The sequence below is a fragment of the Rousettus aegyptiacus genome, unplaced genomic scaffold, assembly GCF_014176215.1.
Source record: "Rousettus aegyptiacus isolate mRouAeg1 unplaced genomic scaffold, mRouAeg1.p scaffold_m13_p_5, whole genome shotgun sequence".
NCBI lineage: Eukaryota > Metazoa > Chordata > Mammalia > Chiroptera > Pteropodidae > Rousettus > Rousettus aegyptiacus.
Window position 1 is genome coordinate 77,269,475 of NW_023416308.1, and position 23,673 is coordinate 77,293,147.

Here is a 23,673-nt window from a genome sequence, read left to right on the forward strand (position 1 = left end):
CCATCATTTTCCCTCCTTCCTCAGCCAAAGTTTTATGTCTGGAATGAATTTAAAAAATGCATTAATAATAATTTTATATCTGTGTGGGAGTGTATAAAATATATGTAATATTTAATATGTTTCTAATAGATACTTCAAAATTCAAGAGACACAAAGGGCTGTAATATAAAAATTTGAACCACGAAGGATTATAACATAAGCATTCAAGAGATACACAAAGGGCTATGATATAAAAAGCCTTTCTTTTTGCCACCTCTGACTCCCCAGCCATCAAGTTCCTTTCTCTAGAGGCAATGGTGGTACTAGTTTCTCTTGTATTCCTTCCACAACCATTTTTTATCTACCTGTATGCGAAGGATACCCCTAGTGTTAGAACATCATAGGAGAATTTAAGCTCTTAGTTGAAGCCAGAGGAAGGACTTTGATGGTAGCATTCAGGTGGCTGTCACTGGATGAGCAGGTGCAACAGCATTCCTTTGCTGAAATTAAAAATTCTAGAATCATCTATTTCTTCATAGCTATAGCCAAGAACTGTAGGTAGTCACAATTAGCAGAGAATTGTCAACTTCTGAGGAAAGGAACGGACCCCAGTGCTTCTGGCGCTTAGGATGTTTTCACCAGGCTCTTTGCTTTGTCTCAGGTGAATGGCCTGCATGTGGCTGACCCTGTGGAGGCCTTGCTGCAGCTCCAGGACTGTAGCGTCTTCATCAAGATCATTGACAGCATGTGAGTATGCCACATACCTCTCCTGCCTTTCGAGTAAAGTCACATGCTGGGGTAGGGGCTGCGTTTGCTCCCTTGCCTTGGAGACTGCTGTGGGCAGGGTTGGGGTGGCATAAGCCAGTAAGGGGCCCAGAGGCAAGAACACACTGACCTCATCCTCCAGTCACTGTGTATGGCAGAGGTTTCGCTCTTGACCCACCTTAAGCCTTCCTCACTCTTGCACAGAAAAGCCTCCAAGTCTCCATGCTCTCACAGTTTTCCAAAAGCCTGCTCTGGGGCTCCCTGTCCTCTTATCTCAATGGGAGTCTTTTACAACCCTTTGTGACTTATCTTTATCTTACCAGCGTGTTTTGCAACCTGCAGGGCCAGGAAGAAGAAAGGGGAAGCTCTTAAATGTAAGGGAAATAAGCAACACCTAGAAATCTCATCTCTAACTTGTTAGCACAGCACAGATATGTCCTTCTCTAAACCATTATAGCATTTCTGTTTTTTTTTTCTTTCCTGCCTCATTAACTTGGTTTGTGAAGTTGATGAGCATTTGATAAGCTGCTTGTTGTCATGTAGCCAGGGTTTTAGTTTGGGCCCTTTATTTTTATGTCTGTGTCTTTAGCACTTGTTTCCTTTGAACATCACAGTTATCAGGGAAGTCAGTGGACTGGGGCCTCTTCCTACTATCTCTCTCGAACCAGGCAAAGATAGGTCAAGCTATAACCTACAGTTATCAAAGCTCACAAATTTCATCCTTTTTCCTATATCATTAACTTACAGGAATTATGGAGGACAAAACTGACCTCTCACTTCTTAGTGTTATGAGCAGAAGTAGAGGCCAGCCATAATATAAGGACTTGGAGGTATAGTGATGGAGAAGAAAGCACAGTAGGCTGTGAGTCCCCCTAGGCCAAGGATAGACAGGCTAAAGTGTCGAGGGTGTTTGCATGGCAGGTAGGAACTGGCATCAGGAATTCAGCAACTGTGTGATGCAGTTTGGTCACCTATTCATAGATAACAGCTCACTGACAGGGGAAAAAGGTAGAACTGAGCTTGTCAAAGGCAGGAACTGGGTCTGATTCATCTTGAGTCCTTTGCACCTGGCTTAGAACAGTACATTGATTTTAATTAATGTTTGTTGGGTGAATAAAGAAGTGAACGAAAATGTAGTTGATATTTTCAATCAGCAAAGCCTGCCAGAACACATAAGTTTGCTAGAGTGCTTTTTAAAAATCTTTTGCATGTATCTTTTGAAATGCGTATTGGTAGTTAAGATATCTTTTAGGATTTCTTAAAAGTCTCTATGTCTCTAACCAATACTTGCCTTACCGACTCTGAAAGAAGTCACTATTTTTATTTTGGTATAGACACTACCATTTTCTCTCCCAATAACCCAGGCAGGACCTTTAAACATCATCTTGAATTCCTCCCTCTCCTTGGGACTGATTTCTTATCAGTCACCATCTTTCAGTTTGTCCTTTAGAAGACTTCTCACATCCCTTCCTCTGCTTCATTCTGGATGCTGGGCCCTTGTGAGTTCATTCCTCTCTAATTTGCCCTTTTTCAAGGGCATTCCTATAACATGGGATTTTAGGAACCTTCCTCTAATCCTGCTTTCCTCCGAGGCTCCACAGCTGGCGAGCCTCACCGGTTGTTGCTAGGAGGTTGATTTCTAAAATCTTAAGTCTTGGTATTTAAGAGCTTTTGTCATCTATCTCCTCCCACCAATCTTGTTTCCTACTCACTTTTTTGGATCCTGTAGAGTTTCCTAAACTCTAGATTTTACTTGCATCATTACAGTGCTGCTTTACTTGTTCTCTTCCCCTTGTTGCCTATAAACTGGTTAGATCTAAGTTTGATTAGTTTAAGTTTGGGGTTTGTTTCTGTTATTGTTTTTTATAAGGCTACTTCATTGGTGGAGTTGTGTACCACCTATAAATCAGCATTTTGCAACTTTAATGAAAATTATTTTGCAAACCCTAATGCAGTGATAAATCTAGGCAACCAACATCAATAGCTGATAAAACCATTAGGCTGGCAATACCTAACCCACTTTTTAATTTTAACTACACTAAAAGAGAGGCAGCCCGGTATGATACGCCTCATGTTGTAACATATAATAGGGTACGGCATGCTTTTTTTTTGGCTTAAGACTAGATAGATCCAGGGAGCTTTTGCTTTTGAGAAGATAAGTTTCCTTGGCCTGATGACAAGAGCAGTAGATGTGTCCACGGGTAAGGATGTATGCCTTTGTTTAGGTTTTAATGTGGTGAGGAATTTTAGTAGGGAGGTCAAAAGTTCAAGATGCCCACTTTCCATGTTGTCTTCTAGGGTGTTGCCTGAGCCTTAGACTGGGTGGTGGTGGTGGTAGGGGGGAGTATTTTAGAGGGAGGGGCTATTGAAATCTCAGGTTAACTTTACTCTGTCTCAGGTCCAAGACAATCCAGACCAACTTCCTTTGGGAAAACAGGCATTTTTGGTGAATATGTTCTGCCTGTTGCATTTCTGATGCGGCTGCTGTTGCCAACCTAAATGAGATGCCTAGTTCTCAGGGGAAGAAAGTGAAGGATGGCAGGGTTGGTGGCAAATAGAATCTGTGGGAATTGAACGGGGCTTGTTCCTTGGCTACTTGGCCTTCTCCCTGGGAAAATTCACTGGAGTCAACCTCTGACAAGTTTCTCTTTCTGTTCGTTTATGTGTGAATAGCCTGAAGGAAAAAAGGCTATATTTCATTTCTTCGATATGAGGCTCGAATAGCAAAATTTAGTGGAGGCATTTTGCGACAAAACCTAAAGCCCTGACATTCGTTTTATTGACATTGACTTCTACTCTTTCCAATAAAAAGCATCCCTCATCTCTACTCAGCCCATATGAATTGAATACCTGCTATATTCCTAGCTTTCAGCTTGCACAGTTAGAGTGGTCAGTTATCAGTGATGCAGTTGTATCTGTGGGTGCTGCAGGAATTCCTGAGAGGGAGGATGGAGGTGTGACTAGCAGTGGTTCTGGATGGCTTCCTGCCTAAGATGAGACTTGAGCGTAGTCTTAAAGCTTGGGCTGGATTTCTCTAGGACCAGTATTTTCCAAAGCATCTTCCATGCAACTTTACTTATCAGTGGGAAAGAAGAAGGTTTTGTGATTGAATATGTATAGAAAATAATGCGTTTTATATCACTCTTTAGAAAATATCCAGTTTGGTTTGACCTAGTGTTTCTTAAACATTTAACCAGTGGACCTTCTTTATGTTTATCTAGTGGGGTACACTTAAGTAAATTACTGCTCTACACTAAGGCAGGGAGTCGGAACATTCCGGGTTGTGAGAATATAAGGAAGAGGGCCCTTTCGGGAGTCCGAGGAGAATAGCATATCCTGAAGACTTTGTAGTCATAGATAAGCTACCCAGGATGCTTCTTAGAGCAGGGTCTCACTTAGAAGAAGCCTTTGAAATCCACTGTGGGATTGGGAAATGGTGGGAGCTACTCTCGTGATCTTGGCTTGGATGCTTCTTGTGCTTTGCAGGATGTCTGGCACTGGAAGGTTCTAGGGCTTGCCTTGCCCTCCACAAAGTTGGTTGAAAACTTCTGAGAAACAGGAGGCCCTTTAATCAATATCTCCAGCTGTAGCTTTGATAGAGAAATCAGCTGCTAACTTGAAGTGAAGGTATTCATTCACCTCTGAAAATGAAACTGCAGTTAGCCTGAATCCTCCAGGAGCCACTGGCCTGGGCCTTGTGAGAGCTCCCCCTGCTGCCTCCCTGCCCTCATTGCTCTCTGTACTTTGCTTGTCCTTTCAGTTAAACACTGTGATAGCCACAGATCAAAAGTGACTGTCCCTTGGCCTGGCCTCTGGGAGGCTTTAGTCACCTTGGCCTTAGCCTAGTGTGTGTTGAACTTTGTTCTGTCACTTTAGAGCCTGTTTCCTCTTGTTCTTTAGTTCTTGGAAGTGTTTTTTCCTTTTCATCATCTCTTTTACTCTAGCCACATTTCCCAGGCATCCTGAACTTTTATACTTGAGCCACTCAGACTATTGATACCTAGCTTCCCATTTATCTGCACTCCATCTCCTCTTGGTCTCCTTTTCACAGAGCTTTTTTTATATAGTCATGTGCCACATAATGATATTTCGGTCAATGACAGACCTCATCTACAATGGCAGACCCATGAGATTATACGGACCTGAAAATTCCTGTCACCTGGTGACATTGTAGTGTCATAGTTAATGCATTAATCATGTGTTTGTGGTGATGCTGGTGTAAAGAAACAAGCACTGCCAATCATATAAGTATAGCACACACAATTATGTTTAGTACATAATATTTGATAATGATAATAAATGACTATGTTACTGGTTTATGTATTTACTATGTTATACTTTTAGAGTGGACTCTTTCTACTTATGTAAAAAAAGGTTTGTTGTAAAATAGTATGCCGTGTTATGCTGTTAGCACCCTTATACATCTTGTGTTCACTGTATCTCTTGATTGTATCATTTTCCTTTTTGCTTGATTTATAATCTCATGTCGTTCTGTATGGTAACATGCTGTACAGGCTTGTAGCCTAGGAGCAGTGGGCTGTACCATATAGCCCAGGTGTGCTGTACCATCTAAGTTTGTGTAAGTACATTCTATGATGTTTGCACAATGACTAAATTGCCTAATGATGCATTTCTTAGAATGTATCCCTGTTGTTTAGTGGTACATGGCTGTATTCATAAATGGGGTGGCAGAGTGCTGTCTTTTCCAGAAGGACCTCATGCTTGAAGTCTCCACTTCCCACCTACATCACAGTTCCTTATGAAAAAATAGTATCTTGGTATCTTCTCCCTTTCTTCCGGCATCTGATCTGGTTCTCTCCCAGATCCAGTGCAGACCAAGCCTAAAGAAATGGGAAGATAGTATGTAATGTATTAGCAAGGAGGGGAAGGATCGCTAAATGCTCTGGTCCTAACACTTGCTCTTTTTCTAGCCACGGTACTGAAGAGGGGCAGCAAATTCTGCAGCAGCCTACACCAGAGAGACTGGACTTCGTATGCAGCTTTCTGCAGAGTAAGCACCTTTTTTATCTAGCTGAGGAGGAGCTGCTTCCTCAATTCCTGGGTCTTGGGAGCCCAGAGGAACCAGTTCACAGGTGTCTGGAGGAGCAAAGACTCAGGGCTGCCTACTCTGTACCACAGAGATGAATACAACTGGGTCAGCTTCCCTGAGTCTGTTGATGTTTACACCAGCTGGGGAAAGAAGAGTGTCCCTTTAGTCCCAGAGCCCATCTTCGAGATCCAGGTAGAGTCAGATGGTCAGTTTCCGGTACTCATCACCTTGGGCTCTCATTCCCCCTCACTGAGAGTAGATGGAGGCACGCATGTTACCCCCTTTCCCTTGTGAGAACGACATTCCCCCCAGATAACTTTGAATTAATTGCTTAGGTGATAGGTGTAGGGGCAGAGGCAGATTTAGGTTGAGATCTTGGCCCTTCTACTCACTGTTTCTGTGAGTAGGTACCCTGTCTATAAAACGGAGATAATGATAATTGCTTTAGGTTGATGGGTAGATTGAAAAACACACACAGAGCTTCTGGCATAGTGCTCTTCAGTTCCCCTTCCTCATACAGCCAGAGTCTTCATTTTTGATAAGGGAGCTATCTGCCATCTCCATCTCAAGAGAATTAAAGGAAAGGTGATAATAGATTTAGATAAAGCAGGGTGTTAGTAATTGAGCTCAGACCCTCTGACAGCATAAGAACCAGATGTCCCCAGTCTTCATCTAACTCAGCTGCAGGCTTTCTCTGTGACTTCAGTTGGAAAGAGACTGTAGAGTGACCTCTGGGCTGCTCCTCTGTGTTTCCAAGTGGGAGTTGGTACGTGAGTGGGTGAGTGCATTATCACGCTCTAGAGTGGCTATGAATCTGGCCGGTTTTCTTCATGAACTATCCCTGTATTCATTGGACTGACCCAGGATAGAGCTTATTTCAGATGGAAACATTTGTCGGGGAGACAGGACATAGCAGTAAGGTGCCCTCTGTCTCCCAGCCCCACCAGAGACTCAGTTCTGCTCTGATTGTCAGGTGTTCTCATATCTCAAGGATGGCCCCCAGGAAGTTCACCCTGTTTTCCACATTGTTCTCATTACAGAAAACCGAAAACATCCTTCTTCTCCAGAATGCCTAGTGTCAGTGCAGAAGGTGATGGAGGGGTCAGAGCTGGAGCTGGCCAAGGTAACCAGACTGGTGGGGGTGAGAGTGTGGCACTGGAGGGACCTATCAGGCTTTTGTTAATCCTGGGGAAGTGGTGGATGCTTTATTTCTGGGGCTTGTGGAGGTTTGAGGTAGGTGTAGGCAGCCACCAGGCTCAGGGAGAGGCTAATTTAGCCCAAGGGTTCTAGGAGCCCATGTGGAATGACAGAGAGGTGTGCTAGACTATTACTGTGGGCCTCAGTGGAGACATGGCAGGAATCAGGCCTCACCCAGCTGTGTCATATTTTTCTTTATAGTTCAGTCTATTTCATTCTCTCTTCTGTTTCCGGTGCTGGCTTAAAGGGTGCCTTAAGCTTCATACCCAACTTCTTTGAGTCCAGGTATTTAGCTATGCAGGAATCCTGGTGCCTAGCTTTTTACTTGTAGGCATTGAGTTCTCAAGTGTTTCCTGGTGTAGTTAAGGACAGGGCCTGGGGCTGTTGTAATTCTAAGAGTTTTTGGAAGAGTTCCCATACTAGCTCAGAGTCCCCAGAACTGTTCAGGGGCACTGAGAAAAGAGATAGCCCCATTGAGTGACTACCTCCTCTTTGGCTTCTAGATAACCATGCTGCTCTTATACCACTCCACCATGAGCTCCAAAAGTCCCAGGGCCTGGGAACAATTTGAATATAAGATTCAGGTAAGTGCTTGTGCTTCCACTCTACCTGGCGGGCCTAGCCTGCACTTCACATCACCGCATCTATTTTTCTTTAAACAGCACATATATATATATATATTTTTAATTACATTACAGTAGTTATAACCATTTGTTACAGGAAGCCTGAAAAGTATTAAAAAGCCCACAAAGGGAAATAACAATTGCCAATAATCTCATTCCCAGAGATAATGGCTAACTTTTGAAGGCTATACTTCCAGGTCTTTTTTTGTATTTAACTTTACCTGAACTCTGTTGTGTTTGGATGATACATAGAAATTGTCCTCTCTTCATATACTTGTTCCTGTTTGTGTATATGTATTTTTTACACAAACTGTCACTCCATTTATTCCTTTTTTCCTCTGGTAGGAAGCATTAGTGAGAGAGAGCATGTCTTTGTCCACCATGACAGTCTAGCTCACAGTGGTTACCTCTTCTCCCATCTGTGTGGTCCCTAAGTGAAAAGGAGTTGGTGCATCTGCTTCATTATAGAGGGAATTAAGCCAGTTTCCAGGAACTACCTGCCATATAGGTCCTGATGTTGGCCTTGCTTCCTGCATGAGCAGCTGTCCTTTATTTCCCAGAGCAGAAGCAGCTGGGATGCCAGAGTGGGTAACGTAGGTTGACTGATGGGGCAGTGTCCACAGAGCTGTGGCCTTTATGTAGTGATAGAAATGTTGAACCACCCCATTTCTTACTGAGCTCGTGGCTCATCTCTAGGGTTTTTTGTAGTGGCATGGAAGGGATGGGTGACTCCTTCCTCCCTTCAACCTTTTCTCTGCTCTATTCTGGTCATATACCTGGCAGAAATAAATTCTAGAGGAATAAGGAACTACAGCAGAGTTGGCCAGGAATATTAGATTGACTCTACAGCTTTGGAATCCAGACAAAGAATGGAAGATTTTATAGCCGAGCTGGTAGATAAGCTTTGGATGAGCCCCAGAGGCTTCTCACTTAGACAAAGAACAACAGTGGGTGTTAGCTAGAAGAGGCCAACATAGTGATGTTACAGCTTTCTGACTGCATTACTTTCCTTGCCTATTCTCTTGTGGTCAGGAGTGAAGTCAGTTAGGGACTCTTTTCTGACCTTAGGGAAGGAGAGGGAGCGGGGAGCAAGTGGGGTGAACACATCTCTAATAGAATGTTCGTGGCTGGACCATGGGGCTTCCAGCTCTGAAGAAGAATGGGCTTCAGCAGGCTCCTGGGGCTGGCACTGCCAGGGTGGTGCCCTCCATCTCTTCAGGTCTCCCTGGCACCTAAATAATCTTCTCTCTTTCTGTTTGTGACCCAGGCTGAGTTAGCTATCATTCTCAAATTTGTGCTGGACCATGAGGATGGGCTAAACCTGAATGAGGACCTAGAGAATTTCTTGCAAAAAGGTAAGTAGGGCTCTCTTGAGGACCCCCTCCTCTCTGAGCTGTGGACTGCTAAGATCCTGAGTTGTTGAGAAGTGCAATAAGGCTTGTTTCTGGCCCCCAAACAAGACACAGAGTTGGTACTCAGGAAAAGTGTGTGTAATGGGGTAGGTTGATTTCTGGGCTCTGTTGCCATTATTTCAGTTCCTGTGGAGCTCCGTGCTGCCTGGCAGCAGCCAAGCAGGACATTTATAAGTGATCATCTCTGCTGTGTTCTCCTTGATAACTACCCCCCTTCCCCCCTCCCACACACCTCTTTTCTTTTTTATTTCTTAAGCAGCCATTACTCTAGGTTTAGAAGTTGGGAGTATACAGTTTTAAAATATGTTTTTTTCCCCCACATGAAGCTCATGTTCCAGGTGGGAAGGCAGATATATAATATAAACCAGTAAATATGAAAAGGAACAATTGCTAGAACAGAGAGGCACCAAGTCTACCAAATGTCTTGCTAAGAAGTACAGTAGAAAGAGTGATAGCTCTCCCTGACTTCTGATGAAGAGGCCTTCTTCGAGATGACAGGATGTATGATGTGGGTCTAGGCAGCCGCTGAATTTGACGTTCTTCACATTCAGGTTCCTCGTGAGTCCTTTAGGTGGAGATGTTGGAAATTTGAGTCTAGATTACAGGAGAAGCTCTGGGCCAGGTTATGAGTTTGCACATCAATGTATGGCTGGACATTGAAGCTGTGGGTACTGTGGGCAGAGCAAGGACGCCCTATCCAAATTCTAGGGGCTTAGAGGGTGGGTGGAGGAGTAGGGAGCAGATGAGGGAGACTAAGAAGAGTGGGAGTTTAGAAGTAGGAGAACCAGGTGAAGGTGGTCATGGTAACCAAGGGAAGAGAAGGTTTTGAGAAAGGTATAGTGTTGTCAGTGCAACATTTCAGAATAGAGCAGTTTGGAAAGGCCAGTAGCTCTGACCTGAGAGGTCATCGGGACTGAGGAGATCCTGCTCAGGGCTCTCAAGCTGCCTCTCTGTTGGCTTGAGGGAAAAGCATGAACACTTGGTCCAGTCTCTGAGCATGGAAGATGTGGCGGTCTCTGAGCTTGCTCCCTCCACTGTGCTCTACATTTCTGTGGAAGTGAAAGTCCTTGCTCGATTTGGCTTAGGAATACTGACCTCTAGATAACCCAACACTAGGTTTCAGGTTTGGCCCGGGGCCACCCTCTGTAGCTCACATATAAGTGTCTGGATTCACTCCCACTAAGGCAAGTTCTCAAAATACATAAAGATGCAAATCTGTTCACCCTGTTACTAACCTTTCTTTGGTTTGTCTGCTCCTTCCCCCCAGCTCCTGTCCCTTCTTCCTGTTCCAGCACCATCTCTGAAGAGCTCTCTCCACCCAGCCATCAGGCCAGGAGGGAGGTTCGCTTTCTAGAGCTACAGAAGGTTGCTTCTTCCAGTGGGAACAAGTATGTGCTGGCCCTCTTTCCTGGGATGGGGCCTCAATATCCAGTCCTCAGATACTTGTTATTGAGCAGCCCCTTATATCATCAGAGTGCTTGCAGTATTCCTGCAGATTTGGGATGTCTTCACCTGCCACAGTGCTAATTGGGGGAAGTATTTGGGATCTGTCTTGGCAGACTGTCTCTCCTTGGAGATTACGCTAAGGTCCTTCTCTCAGTGCAGCTCTGCAGAGGCAAAAGGAGAATGCATGCCCCCAAACCCCACCTTTTTTTCTGGCTTGGAAAAAGGAGGAAGGTTTTTCTTAAGGTCATGTCACGTGGCATGAGGTAGCACTGCAAACAGAACCCACGTGTCTGGGCTTCCCAGCCATTGCTCACATCTGCAGCACCTTGCACCCCCATCTCTGCCTATTGCTGGTCACTTTCAGGCCTCACATCTCAGACTCTGACCATGACCTCTGGGCCATCTCTTTCCTCAGCTTCCTCTCAGGTTCTCCAGCCTCCCCCATGGGTGACATTCTGCAGACCCCACAATTCCAGATGAGACGGCTTAAGAAGCAGCTTGCGGATGAGAGAAATAATCGAGATGAGCTGGAGCTGGAGCTGGCTGAGAGCCGCAAGCTCCTCACCGAGAGGGGTAGGTGTGGGGCACACAGCAGGCATGATTGGGCAGTGCTGGGCTTGTCTGAAGAGCAGCCCCTCCGGCTCTTATGTTTTCATCCCTGCTGGCCCTGGGCCTGTTAGGCTGACCTCCTGGAAATGGGTTCTGGCCTCGCCTCCATCCTCTCTTTAGATTGGATGCCTCCTGCTCCCCTTAGTTCTGTGCTGATTCTCCTTCCCTCTCCCCTCCTCTGGGCCAGATGCGCAGATAGCCATGATGCAGCAGCGCATTGACCGCCTGGCTCTGCTGAATGAGAAGCAGGCAGCCAGTCCGCTGGAGCCCAAGGAGCTTGAGGAGCTCCGTGGCAAGAATGAGAGGTAGAGTTCTCCCTGCCTGTCTTCTAGTTCCTTGTCCCACTCCATGGGGAGCACATTCTTATCTCACTGCTCCCCTCCCTTGCAGCCTTACCATGCGACTCCATGAAACTCTGAAGCAGTGCCAGGACCTGAAGACAGAGAAGAACCAGATGGATCGCAAAATTAACCAACTCTCTGAAGAGAATGGGGACCTTTCCTTTAAGGTGAGTGTTGGGCGAGGGTGTTGATCTTGTTCCCACCTGGAGGCCCTTGGGGTTAGGTTTGTCTGGACAATTCCCCAAGAGAGAGTTGGGAAGAATGTCCCTCCCGGCATCTGTCCTGTGCTTCTGTCTCTCCAGAGACCTGCATACTTTGCCCCTGTCTTCATCCCATAATTGGCTGCTGCCACTGACTAGGTCATGGCCCTACATTTCAATTTGGAGTCTCGAGTTTGAGATGTGATTCTTTGTGATTGGTTCGAAGAGGGTTGGAGGGATTATCAGGGGCCGCCAGCTTCTAGAGTTCAGGGAGCAGTGGTGGTGCCAGTTTTGACCCTGGGTGATAGGGATTCCCATTTGTCTCTCTCAGCTACGTGAATTTGCCAGTCACCTACAGCAGCTACAGGGCGCCCTCAACGACCTGACAGAGGAGCACGGCAAGTCCACTCAGGAGTGGATGGAGAAGCAGGCCCATCTCGAGAAGGAGCTCAGTACAGCCATGCAGGACAAGGTAACCTTCTGCTTTCAGGAATCAGGGCCACCATCTTGACCACATGTTCAGAGCTGAAATCCATTTGCCAGTCTCTTCTTTGGGGCCTTTGGGAATTAATTTGACTTCTCTTAAGGTTTAATAGGGTGCTGTAATGGAAAGATTGTGGGCTTAAGCCCTTTGAATCCTGTCTTTGCTATTTACAAGGTGTGGATCTTGGACAAGTTACTTGATTTTCTCTAAGCATCCTTTCCCAAAAATGGGAGGAAAAAATCCGAGGAACTGCCTCATCAACCATTGTTAAGATCACGGCACATAGAAAGCATTTTTAACACATTGTGTGATACAAAGTAAGCTCTCAGTGAAATAGTTGCTGTTACTATTATTGTTGTTATTAGGAACTCAGCTTTGCCACTTATTAACCATGTAGCCCTGGGTCACTGTACTCAATATCTGACCTTCAGATTCTTGCTTTGTAAAAGAGGGATAGTAACAACCCTCCCAGATCGGTTGTATGGATTAGAAGTTCAGAGAGGCACCCAGCACAGTGAGCAGTGGGGGAAGATGGGGTGGGGCAGGGGGTTGGTGCTGTGGCTGCTGCTGCCACCCAGAGAGGCAGGGGGTGTTTTTAAGCTGGGTAGGTGTTTGGATAATCTGGAAGCCAAGACTTCTCTGAGGAAGGATACACACACAGTAAGGAAATTTAAAGTAAACTCAGCAACCTTGGAGAAGAAATTAGCAGACCACATGACTTAATCCTGGAACTAGGGCTAGGAAGTTACGTCCCTCATGGTCCTAGGTCCATGGATTCTGAGACTTCTTTCTTGGTCAGGGCAAAAGGAGATCTTGGTAATAAGGTGATAGGGTCCCATGTTTTGTTGACATTCACGAGGGCTTGTGGGGTCATTCAGTGCCTGTTCACCTCTGTTCACATGAGGCTCTTGTTTACTCCCAGAAATGCCTTGAAGAGAAGAATGAAATCCTTCAGGGAAAACTTTCACAGCTGGAAGAACATTTGGCCCGGCTGCAGGAGAACCCACCCCAGGATAAGGGCGAGGTGCTGGGTGACGTCTTGCAGGTAGGAATGCATAGGAGCAGCTACAAATCCTGTGTGCTAGGGTTGGTGTGGGCCCATGTTCAGCACGTTCAGGTTCCTGGTGATCCTGTTCTCAGAGGGGCCATGGTCACTGAGGAGTCATGCTGATCTCCATTTGTCTCTCTGTCCCACCAGCTAGAAACCCTGAAGCAAGAGGCAGCCACTCTTGCTGCTGACAACGCTCAGCTTCAAGCAAGGGTGGAGGCTCTGGAGACCGAGAGGGGCCAGCGGGAAGCCAAGATCCTTGCTGAGCGAGGCCACTTTGAAGAGGAAAAGCAGCAGCTGGCTGGCTTGATTGCCGAGTTGCAGAGCTCCCTGTCCAGCGTCAGTCAGGCCAAAGAAGAGCTGGAGCAGGCCTCCCAGGCTCAGGGGGCCCAGCTGTCTGCTCAGGTGACCACGCTGACCTCTGAGGTCACAACCCTAAATGCTACTGTCCAGCAGCAGAATCAAGAACTGGCTGATCTGAAGCAGCAAGCCAAAAAGGAGCAGGCCCAGCTAGCACAGACTCTCCAGCAGCAAGAACAGGCCTCTCAGGGCCTTCGCCACCAGGTGGAGCAGCTGAGCAGCAGCCTGAAGCAGAAGGAGCAACAGTTGGAGGAGGCCACCAAGGAGCAGGAGGCCACCAGGCGAGACCATGCCCAACAACTGGCCACTGCTGCTGAGGAGCGGGAGGTGTCCTTGAGGGAGAGGGATTCGGCCCTCCAGCAGCTGGAGGCATTGGAGAAGGAGAAGGCTGCCAAGCTTGAGGTCCTGCAGCAGCAACTTCAGGCTGCTAATGAAGCCCGGGACAGTGCCCAGACCTCAGTGACACAGGCCCAGCGGGAGAAGGCAGAGCTGAACCAAAAGGTGGAGGAATTCCATGCCCGTGTTGAGGCAGCCCACCAGAAGCAGTGTGAGACCCAGGCCCAGGTGGCAGAGCTAAAGGCCCAGCTGAGGTCTGAGCAGCAAAAAGCAACTGAGAGAGAAAGGGTGGCCCAGGAGAAGGGTCAGCTCCAGGAGCAAGTCCGGGCCCTTGAAGAGTCCTTGAAGATGACTAAAGGCAGCCTTGAAGAGGAGAAGCGCAGGGCCGCAGACGCCCTGGAAGAGCAGCAGCGTTGTATCTCTAAGCTAGAGGCAGAGACCCGGAGCCTGGTGGAGCAGCATAAGCAGGAACGGAAGGAGTTGGAAGAAGAGAAGGCTGGGCGCAAGGGGCTGGAGACTCGAGTTCAGCAGCTTGGGGAGGCCCATAAGATTGAGATGGAAACCCTGCGGCGGGAGCTGGCAGAGTCCATAACCTCCCAGCGTGAGGCTGAGAGTGAGTGTGAGCAGCTTGCCAAGGAAGTGGCTACCTGGCGTGAGCGGTATGAGGATAGCCAGCAAGAAGAGGCCCAATATGGTGCCATGTTTCAGGAACAGTTGATGACCCTGAAGGAGGAATGTGAGAAGGCCCGCCAGGAGCTGCAGGAGGCAAAGGAGAAGATGGCAGGGATAGAAGCCCACAGTGAGCTCCAGATAGGTCGGCAGCAGAGTGAGCTAGCTCAGCTCCATGCCAGCCTGGCCAGAGCCCACCAGCAGGTCCAGGAGAAGGAGGTCAGGGCCCAGAAGCTTGCAGATGACCTCTCCACTTTGCAGGAGAAGATGGCTGCTACCAGCAAAGAGGTTGCCCGCCTGGAGGCGTTGGTGCGCAAAGCAGGTGAGCAGCAGGAACCAGCCTCCCGGGAGCTACTCAAGGATCCCCCGAGGGCAGGAGACAGAGAGTCTGAGTGGCTGGAAGAGCAGCAGGGACGTCAGTTCTGCAGCACGCAGGCTGCACTGCAGGCTATGGAGCGTGAGGCAGAGCAAATGGGCAGTGAGCTGGAGAGGCTGCGGGCTGCACTGATGGAGAGCCAGGGACAGCAGCAGGAAGAGCGTGGGCAGCAGGAGAGGGAGGTTGCGCGATTGACCCAGGAGCGAGGCCGAGCCCAAGCCGATCTTGCCCTGGAGAAGGCTGCCAAGGCAGAGCTTGAGATGCGTCTGCAGAATGCCCTCAATGAGCAGCGTGTGGAGTTTGCTACCCTGCAAGAGGCACTGGCTCAGGCCCTGATGGAAAAGGAAGGGAAGGACCAGGAGTTGGCCAAGCTTCGAGGGCAGGAGGCAGCCCAGAGAACAGAGCTGGGGGAGCTTCAAGAAACTGTGGAACAACTGAAGAAACAGCTGGCCAAGAAAGAGGAGCGCCAGCAGTCTCTAGGGATGGCTAGTGAAGATGTTTCTGGGTCAGCAGCCCAGCCTGAGGCTACTGGAAAGACCCAGCAAAGAGGTCCCGATCTGGAGGCTCTGCGGGCACAGGTGAGCAAGCTGGAGCAGCAGTGCCGCGAGCATCAGGAGAAGGCTTCCAGCCTGGAGCGCAGCCTGGAGTCTGAGCGCACCTCTCAGACTGAGCGGGCTGCCGCTCTGGAGACTTTGCGGGGCCAATTAGAGGAGAAGGCCCAGGAGCTAGGGCGCAGCCAGGACACCTTAGCTTCAGCGCAGAGGGAGTTGGCCACCCTCCGTGCCAAAGCCCAAGACCACAGCAAGGCTGAGGATGAGTGGAAAGCCCAGGTGGCCCGGGGCCAGCAGGAAGCAGAGAGAAAAAACAGCCTCATCAGCAGCTTAGAGGAGGAGGTATCCATCCTGAACCGCCAGGTCCTGGAGAAGGAGGGTGAGAGCAAGGAGTTGAAACGGCTGGTTATAGCAGAGTCGGAGAAGAGCCAGAAGCTGGAGGAGAGGCTGCGCCTTCTCCAGGCAGAGACGGCCAGCAGTAGCGCCAGAGCCGCAGAACGCAGCTCGGCTCTGCGGGAGGAGGTCCAGACCCTCCGGGAGGAGTCAGAGAAACAGCGAGTAGCTTCAGAGAGCCTGCGGCAGGAGCTGGCCTCACAGGCAGAGCGAGCAGAGGAGCTGGGACAAGAATTAAAGGCATGGCAGGAGAAGTTCTTCCAGAAGGAGCAAGCCCTCTCTGCCCTGCAGCTGGAGCACACCAGCACACAGGCCCTGGTGAGTGAGCTGCTGCCCGCTAAGCACCTGTGCCAACAGCTGCAGGCCGAGCAGGCAGCTGCTGAGAAGCGCCATCGTGAGGAGCTGGAGCAAAGCAAGCAGGCAGCTGGTGGGCTGAGGGCAGAGTTGATGCGGGCCCAGAGGGAGCTTGGGGAGCTGATGCCCCTACGGCAGAAGGTGGCAGAGCAAGAACGAGCAGCCCAGCAGCTGCGGGCAGAGAAGGCCAGCTATGCAGAGCAGCTGAGCATGCTGAAGAAGGCTCATGGCCTGTTGGCAGAGGAGAACCGGGGGCTAGGCGAGAGGGCCAACCTCGGCCGGCAGTTTCTGGAAGTGGAGCTGGACCAGGCCCGGGAAAAGTATGACCAAGAGCTGGCAACTGTGCGTGCTGACGCTGAGGCCCGACTGACTGAGATGCGGCGGGAAGCACAGAGCATTGCCCAAGAGCTGGAGGTGATGACTGCCAAGTACGAGGGTGCCAAGGTCAAGGTTCTGGAGGAGAGACAGCGGTTCCAGGAAGAGAGGCAGAAACTCACTGCCCAGGTAGGGCGCTCAGCTCAATCATACCTCTAGAGATTGGACCTAAGAGAGAGGGGACATTGCGCCCTCTGCATTCCAGGGCCTCTGGCTCCCACATTATTGCAGAGTGTTTTGTTTCCCCTCACTGGGCGGCAGAGGAGGAGAGGTAGCTGGTACAGTCCAAGTCTGTTGCCTCTATTATCCTAAAGAAAATATTAGTAGCCTCCCCACCCCTGAAGGCTCCATCCTTTAGAGAATCAAACCGTGAAGGCCGTCAGCCCATTCTGGAGGCCCTAAGAGCCACTGGGGACTAGAATGAACCAAACTGGCAATTTAAAAATTACTAGAAGTGTGGTTCCTTGGAGGGAAGTATCTGGTTCCTTGGCGGGAAGTAGCAGAACCTCAGTGAAGTCAGGCTGGCAGCAGGACCAGGGCCTCTTTGGCCCCCATCTCACTGTCTCCATTGCTCCTCCCCCATGCACAGGTGGAACAGCTAGAGGTATTTCAGAAAGAACAAACTAAGCAGGTAATGCCTGGGGTTCTGGCTAAATGCTGGCTGCTTAAGCGGTGACCAGTCTTGGTGCATGACCCCAGCTGCAGCTTGCCTCCGCCACCTCCTGTTGCGAACTGTTTGTGAAGGGGGAAGGGTCAAGCCGTGGAATCCAGGCCCAGGCTGCCCTGGAGTGCAGTGTGCCGGGCCCTCTCTCAGACCTCATTCCACCCATCCCAGGTCGGCCCCTCCACCCTTCTGCACTTTCTCTCATCTGCCTATCAGGGACAAGGGGATAGGGTAGGCTTCATCTCTCCCATATCTGAACCAGTGACTGACAACCCTTAGGATTCCCAGTTCTCCAGTCCTTTTTCAAGTTCAGGTACTCAGTGAAGAGGACTAGCAGAGTGACTATGGGCCTTGTTTAACGCAGCCCCCTCCTTTCCTGAAGAAGCCATAAAAGTGATAAGCAAGGCAGCCCTCACAGGTTAGAGAGGGTTGTGAACTAGGGATATCTGCCCATCACCATCTGGGCCTTAACCCTGAGCACGAAATAGATGTCTGGGAGCAGGAAGGCCAAGGTTGAGAGGAGCAGGAGGGGCCTCCACCAGACAGGAGTGGCATGGGCTGGCTGCCCTGCTCTCACAAGGATCTCTCTGTGCTGCCCTAGATGTCAAGCCTGTTGAGCTGGTATTTAGTGGGAGTGCCCTTTCTCTGCCAGACCTCCTACCCAGTCACCTCATGCGTGCCGAAGAATTGGGCCTTCCTTTCCTATCACCTTTCTTCCCAAGGAGACCAGGATGATGGGGACAATCAAACCAAATACAAACAGTTAGCAGTGGAGCTTTTGCTGATTATGCTTGAGCTCCTGGAATGCCTGGGGGAACCAGGAGTGCTTGTGGCTGTGATGGTCCCTCTCATCACCCCTTCCCCTTGTTCCTCTGTGGGAGTTGGGTGGGCTTGGACATGGGCTGCCCCTGCTCTGATCTGCCATGCTAACCACACTGCTAGCGCCAGCCCTAACAGCCTGTGGCCATTGGGAAAAGGTCTGATTATTTGTGGGCTTTTGCTTCGTTGGTTTCTGGGAGAAGGAGGAATGAGTATTGAATGAGTATTCTGCTAGAGTTAAAGGCGAGGTCCCTGTTCTTGTCTCTAACTTGGAAATGCTGGGGCTGGGCAAGGCGGCAGCAGTATGGTGGTGGTGTTTCAGCTTTCTAGAATTGGTTCTGCTGAATCTGGCAGCTGCAGGCCTCTGCCCCTACAAGCTGGGGATAGAGGCGAGCATGGGCGGGTGGCTATGACAAAACCTGTGTGTTGGGTCCCTCACTCAGGTCCTGCCAACCAAACTGGGCAGCAGAGTGTTTCCTAATCAGAGGCCAGAGAAAGGGCCCGAGAAAAAGAATTTCTTTTTCTAGGAATACTGGGGGGCACTGGTGTGGGGAAACCCCATAATTTGCCTGGACGTCCAGGGAAAGGCCTTCTGAGTACTCTCTTCTTCCCTCCCCTGCCCCAGGTAGAAGAACTGAGTAAGAAACTAGCTGACCATGACCAAGCCAGCAAGGTGCAGCAGCAGAAGCTTAAGGTGGGACGGATGGGGGAGGGAAGGTGTTCTGTAAGCCCTCGGACTGTGGTAGGTGTGGGGGCAGAGGAGGGGAACCCTGGGGGCTTGGCAGCTTTAGGAGGCCTGCCCGTGGCTCAGGAGCCTCCTGCAGGGGCCTCCTGGGAGCTCTGAAGGGAAGACTGGAGTGACTTCCATCCCTTGAACCTTTGCTGTTCACTATAGTAGCTACTAGCCATGTGTGGTTAAATTTAAATTATAATTAAATTAAATATTCAGTCCCCTTGTCACACTAGCGACATTCCCCTGCTCAGTGACTATGTGTGGCTAGTGGCTGCCATACTGGACAGGGCAGATACAGAACATTACCATCATTGCAGGAAGTCCTGCTGGATAGTGCTGGTCTAGACAGTCTAGCCTTAAGGAGTGAGAATGTCAAAGACATGTGATGTTATAATACAATTTAATAGTAATGTTTTCAATGAAGTCACCTTCTTGGGTTAATATCTGCTTTCTTGCAGTCTAGGTTTCACAGCTTTTAGTTGGGGGCAAAGGAACTGGGCATCAGTGGCCCTGGGACTCGCTAAAGCCCTTTTGGGCTGCAGGAATTGGTGAGAGCTCAGAGCTTCATTTGCCCAGCTCACTTCCAGGTGTTCCATACCGTGTCACCATTAGGCGATAAAAGGGAGCTTGTTACATTCCTTTTGGGGGCCTTCCTGGTACTCGGTGTTATATCGAAGAGGCAAGGCTGGATGATCCTGTGCTGTATCTGGTACAGACTAAGCACTTGCTGGCATTGTGAGTGGACAGAGAACCTGACACAAGGCATCCGTGGTCTGGAAAGGAGACGGCGCCCGTGTCATCAGTGAGCCCACACAGGCTTTGGAGTCAGGTGGACCAAGGTTCAAATCTTACTTTATTTAGTCACTATAACCTTGGTCAATTTGCTTAAATCTGAGCTCAATTTTTTCATCTCTGAAGTAGAGATAAAGTTACTTCCGAGAGTGGCTCTGGGGAGAAATGAGTTCACATATCCTGAGAACTCACATCGCAAGTGCTTATCTCTGTGTTCAGCAGGAAGGTGTTCCCTGAGGATCAGTTCCCTTCCTCCCTGGGGAGGCTGACTGTGTACTCTTGGAGAGAAAATGAGACAGTTTGTGCCTGGTCTCAAAGAAGGCAAAGATAAAGTGCCAGAACTCTTCCAGAAATGGCATTAGCTGGACAGGGAAAGCTGCTGCAGACCCTGGAGTGTGTGATGTTTCAGTAGGCTCGAGTTGGGAGGGGGAGTACACTGCCTGAGTGAATTTGCAGGAGTTTTGAAAACACCACGGAGCTCAAGAGGCTAGGGCAAGGCAGTGGATTTGGGTGGAGCTGCCAGACCAGCCGTCCCCATCAGCCTTCCTCATGCTTTCAGGGCGGTGAGAGCCAGCAAGAGGCCCAACGCCTCCAGGCCCAGCTGAGTGAGCTGCAGGCCCAGCTAAGCCAGAAGGAGCAGGCAGCTGAGCACTACAAGCTGCAGGTGAGGAGCCCAGTCCCAGTCCACTCTGTCCTCCCTCATGCCCTCCCCCACCGCCACCCACCCCTTCTGCCCATACAGATGGAGAAAGCCAAGACCCATTACGATGCCAAGAAGCAGCAGAACCAAGAACTTCAGGAGCAGCTGCGGGGCCTGGAGCAGCTGCAGAAGGAAAACAAAGAGCTGAGGACTGAAGCTGAGCGGCTGGGCCGTGAACTGCAGCAGGCTGGGTTGAAGACCAAGGAGACTGAACAGACCTGCCGCCACCTTACTGCCCAGGTGCGAAGCCTGGAGGCACAGGTAAGTATCTGACCGAGCAGACTCCCTTATCTGTTATAATGGACCCTTGCACCCTCCTCTCCTAAGCCATCCCTGCTTTAGCGTTCCCTTCACTCTCCCTGGTCCTCTGCTTCTCAGGTCGCCCATGCCGACCAACAGCTTCGAGACCTAGGCAAGTTCCAGGTGGCAACTGATGCCTTAAAGAGCCGGGAGCCCCAGGCCAAACCTCAGCTGGATTTGAGTATTGACAGCCTGGATCTGAGCTGTGAGGAGGGGACCCCACTCACTATCACCAGGTCAGGAGGCACCCTTCTTCCCTCAGTCTGTTGTCCACTGAGAGCCTGCTATTTACCAGGCTGTGTCCTGGGCACTGGGGCTGTGAGGTAAATAAGGTGTCCTTTTGCCCTCTGGAAGTTTATTCTTAGAGGAGAATAAAGGAAAAGTATTACAAGTGTTAATGTTAGAGGGGATTAAAAGAAATGAGTGGTCAGAAAAGGCTTCACGGGGGCTGCCACTCCTGAATCTTGAAAGGAACTGTAGGTATGATGTGTGCCTAGTGGACAGAGTAGTGAGAGCAGAGGCTGAGAAAGAGCCTTGCTGGGCTGGAAAGTGAGGTTGGGAGGGCCGCCTGGACTCCCCACTGAAGAAGGCTGGCATTTAGACTTGATCCTAAAGGCATTGAGGGACCTCTGAAGGGTTTGAAATTGAGTACATGATCAGATTTACATCTTAGGAAGCTTATCCTGATAGCCAGTATGGAAGGTGAGATGAGAAACAATTTTTTATTAAATACTTAATATGTGTCAGATACTGCTATAGACACTTGAAAAATATTAATTCATTTAACATGAAATTCGAGCATAAAAGCAAAGTCCCTTGCCCAGAGTCCCACAGTGGCAGAGCTGGGCTCGAACCTGGGCAGCCTGGCTCCAGTCTTTGCTTGTGACCATTCTGGTGCCTCTCTGATGCTAGGTGATAGGAGATGAGGCAATCAGGGAAGGATGTGGGAGTGGATTGGGGTGTGGTTAGACTTGCTGATTGGGTTTGGCAGGAGAGGGAAGCCTTAGGATCGTGCCCATGTTTGTGGCGGGGTGACCTGGTGGAAGCTGCTCCCATTCGCTGAAATAGGATATAAGAGGAAGAGGAATGGATGGGCTAATTTTGGGACACGTCCATTGTGAAAATAGCTGTAGGTATCCTGGGCAGGTATCTGGGCCATGGTACATGGGTCTGGAGAGCAGGGTCTGGGCTAAGGCAGAGGCCTGGGAGTTCAGGGGAGTAGATGGGCTAACCCCAAGGGTCAAGAGTGGACTGAAGGGAGAGCCCAGGTCAAGGCCTTTCCTTGGTACCTCTGAATAATCAGAGTGAGAATGGAGTGTTTGACCTGGTCTGCTTGTAATAAATGCAGGAATTGGTGACTCTGGAGCAAAGGGATGAACAAAATGCCTTCTAGCCCCAAAAGTGGCACCTCAGTAGGTTTCTTTTCTACAGCAAGCTGCCTCGTACCCAGCCAGATGGCACCAGCATTCCTGGAGAGCCAGCCTCACCCATCTCCCAGCGCCTGCCCCCCAAGGTGGAATCCCTGGAGAGTCTCTACTTTACCCCCATTCCTACTCGGGTTCAGGCCCCCCTGGAGAGCAGCCTAGACTCCCTGGGGGATGTCTTCCTGGACTCAGGCCGGAAGACTCGCTCTGCTCGTCGGCGTACTACGCAAATCATCAATATCACCATGACCAAGGTCAGGCTGCTGGGAGTGGGGCTGCAGGACAGTAATGCTCACATCCTCTCAGGGCATCTTTCCGTTGGGTCCTTAAGACAGCCTCAGAAGGAAGACAAGGCTGACCAGCCCTTATCTCACAGAAAGGAGATCTGAGATTCTGAGAAGGATCTTAGACGTCTTTTGTAGAAAGGGGCAGAGCTGGAATTGGATACCTATCTACTGACTGTAAGGCTGGTGTCATCTCCATGTGTAGCATTGATCCTATATAGAATGGAGAGAATATGGAGAAGTTGCAGCCCAGCCTGTGCCTCTCAGCTACCCAGGGGGCAGTGCTGAGATGTGGTGGTCACCCACTGGGCTGCCTGCCAGCCTGGGGGCTCTGGCCCTTGTTTCCATATCTTGAGGTTAGGGAGGAGAGGAGAGGTGCCTTTAGTGCAACAGGGGGTACCTTTGTGCAAGGTGCCCTCTGTTACCAAGAAGCTGGAAAAGTTCTAAAAGATAGGCCCCTGGCAAGGTTGGGCCAAGGGATGATGGAGGCGCTGTGATGAATGTGACTAGCTCAGGAGACATGAGTTCCAGCCCTGGCTTTCTCCCTTTCTAGCTGTGTGACCTTTGGGCCAGCCACTTTCTTTCTTTGAACCTCACTTCTAAAATGGTCTGATACACTCTGCCTTTGCTTCCTCAAAGCACTTTTTAATGACTTGGTAGAAAACAGGTAGAAGAGAGTCTCGATAGCCTCAGCATCTTGTGCCAGATTCTGGTAACAAGGACCATTTCTTGCAGATGTCCAACTAGGGAACCCTGCAAAGCAGTGTGGGAACACATGGAGCTGTGCTGTGGGCTCTGAGGAACTTAAGGAAAGGGGAGATGGCGGAAGATTTCTTTATAGAGTATCAGGGTGCCTCACTCTATCCACCACAACAGATTCATCCTCTCTTTCAGAAGCCAGATGTGGAGGAGCCAGACAGTGCCAACTCATCCTTCTATAGCACGCAGTCTGCCCCTGCTTCCCAGGCTGGCCCAAGAGCCACCTCCTCTACTCAGTCTCTAGCCCGCCTGGGCTCTCCTGACGATGGCAACTCGGCTCTGCTCAGCCTTCCTGGCTACCGGCCTACCACTCGCAGCTCTGCTCGCCGCTCCCAAGCCAGGGTGTCCACTGGGGGCCCTCCAGGTGAGAGGAGTGTTCCCTAACCCTGTCCCTACCCAAAGATTAGACTGAAAGCAGATTCTAGCGTAGGGAAATGACAAGCTTTTAAAACTCCAAAACTAGGTTCCTGGTTGCCTTCCTGCAGTCTCAGGGCTTTGCCTGTCCAGCAAGGAGGCTATGCTAGGCAGTCAGGCTGCCGTTAATCTCAGCCAGTTTGAACTGGAAATTCTGAATAATTAGAGCGAGAATGGGGTGCTTGACCTGGTCTGCTTGTAATAAATGTAGGAATT

At 49.6% G+C, this 23,673-nt stretch overlaps 1 protein-coding gene across 8 annotated transcripts in view; it reads left to right on the forward strand.

Moving 5' to 3' along the window:
• NUMA1 (nuclear mitotic apparatus protein 1) overlaps positions 1 to 23,673 on the forward strand; it is a 65,036-nt gene that overhangs the window by 38,444 nt on the left and 2,919 nt on the right. For 6 of the 8 annotated variants that reach the window (XM_036220709.1, XM_036220711.1, XM_036220713.1 and 3 more), the window contains exons 3-21: positions 641 to 726; positions 5,676 to 5,755; positions 6,835 to 6,917; positions 7,495 to 7,575; positions 8,882 to 8,969; positions 10,294 to 10,414; positions 10,888 to 11,045; positions 11,269 to 11,386; positions 11,472 to 11,589; positions 11,954 to 12,094; positions 13,029 to 13,151; positions 13,305 to 16,697; positions 17,158 to 17,199; positions 18,677 to 18,745; positions 20,136 to 20,240; positions 20,319 to 20,537; positions 20,655 to 20,812; positions 22,008 to 22,254; positions 23,179 to 23,404. In XM_036220709.1, the coding sequence (XP_036076602.1) occupies positions 641 to 726; positions 5,676 to 5,755; positions 6,835 to 6,917; positions 7,495 to 7,575; positions 8,882 to 8,969; positions 10,294 to 10,414; positions 10,888 to 11,045; positions 11,269 to 11,386; positions 11,472 to 11,589; positions 11,954 to 12,094; positions 13,029 to 13,151; positions 13,305 to 16,697; positions 17,158 to 17,199; positions 18,677 to 18,745; positions 20,136 to 20,240; positions 20,319 to 20,537; positions 20,655 to 20,812; positions 22,008 to 22,254; positions 23,179 to 23,404 (5,656 nt within the window). Of the gene's footprint in view, positions 1 to 640; positions 727 to 5,675; positions 5,756 to 6,834; positions 6,918 to 7,494; positions 7,576 to 8,881; positions 8,970 to 10,293; positions 10,415 to 10,887; positions 11,046 to 11,268; positions 11,387 to 11,471; positions 11,590 to 11,953; positions 12,095 to 13,028; positions 13,152 to 13,304; positions 16,698 to 17,157; positions 17,200 to 18,676; positions 18,746 to 20,135; positions 20,241 to 20,318; positions 20,538 to 20,654; positions 20,813 to 22,007; positions 22,255 to 23,178; positions 23,408 to 23,673 lie in introns of all 8 variants that reach the window. The other 2 variants (XM_016157949.2, XM_036220715.1) reach the window with 2 other exon arrangements.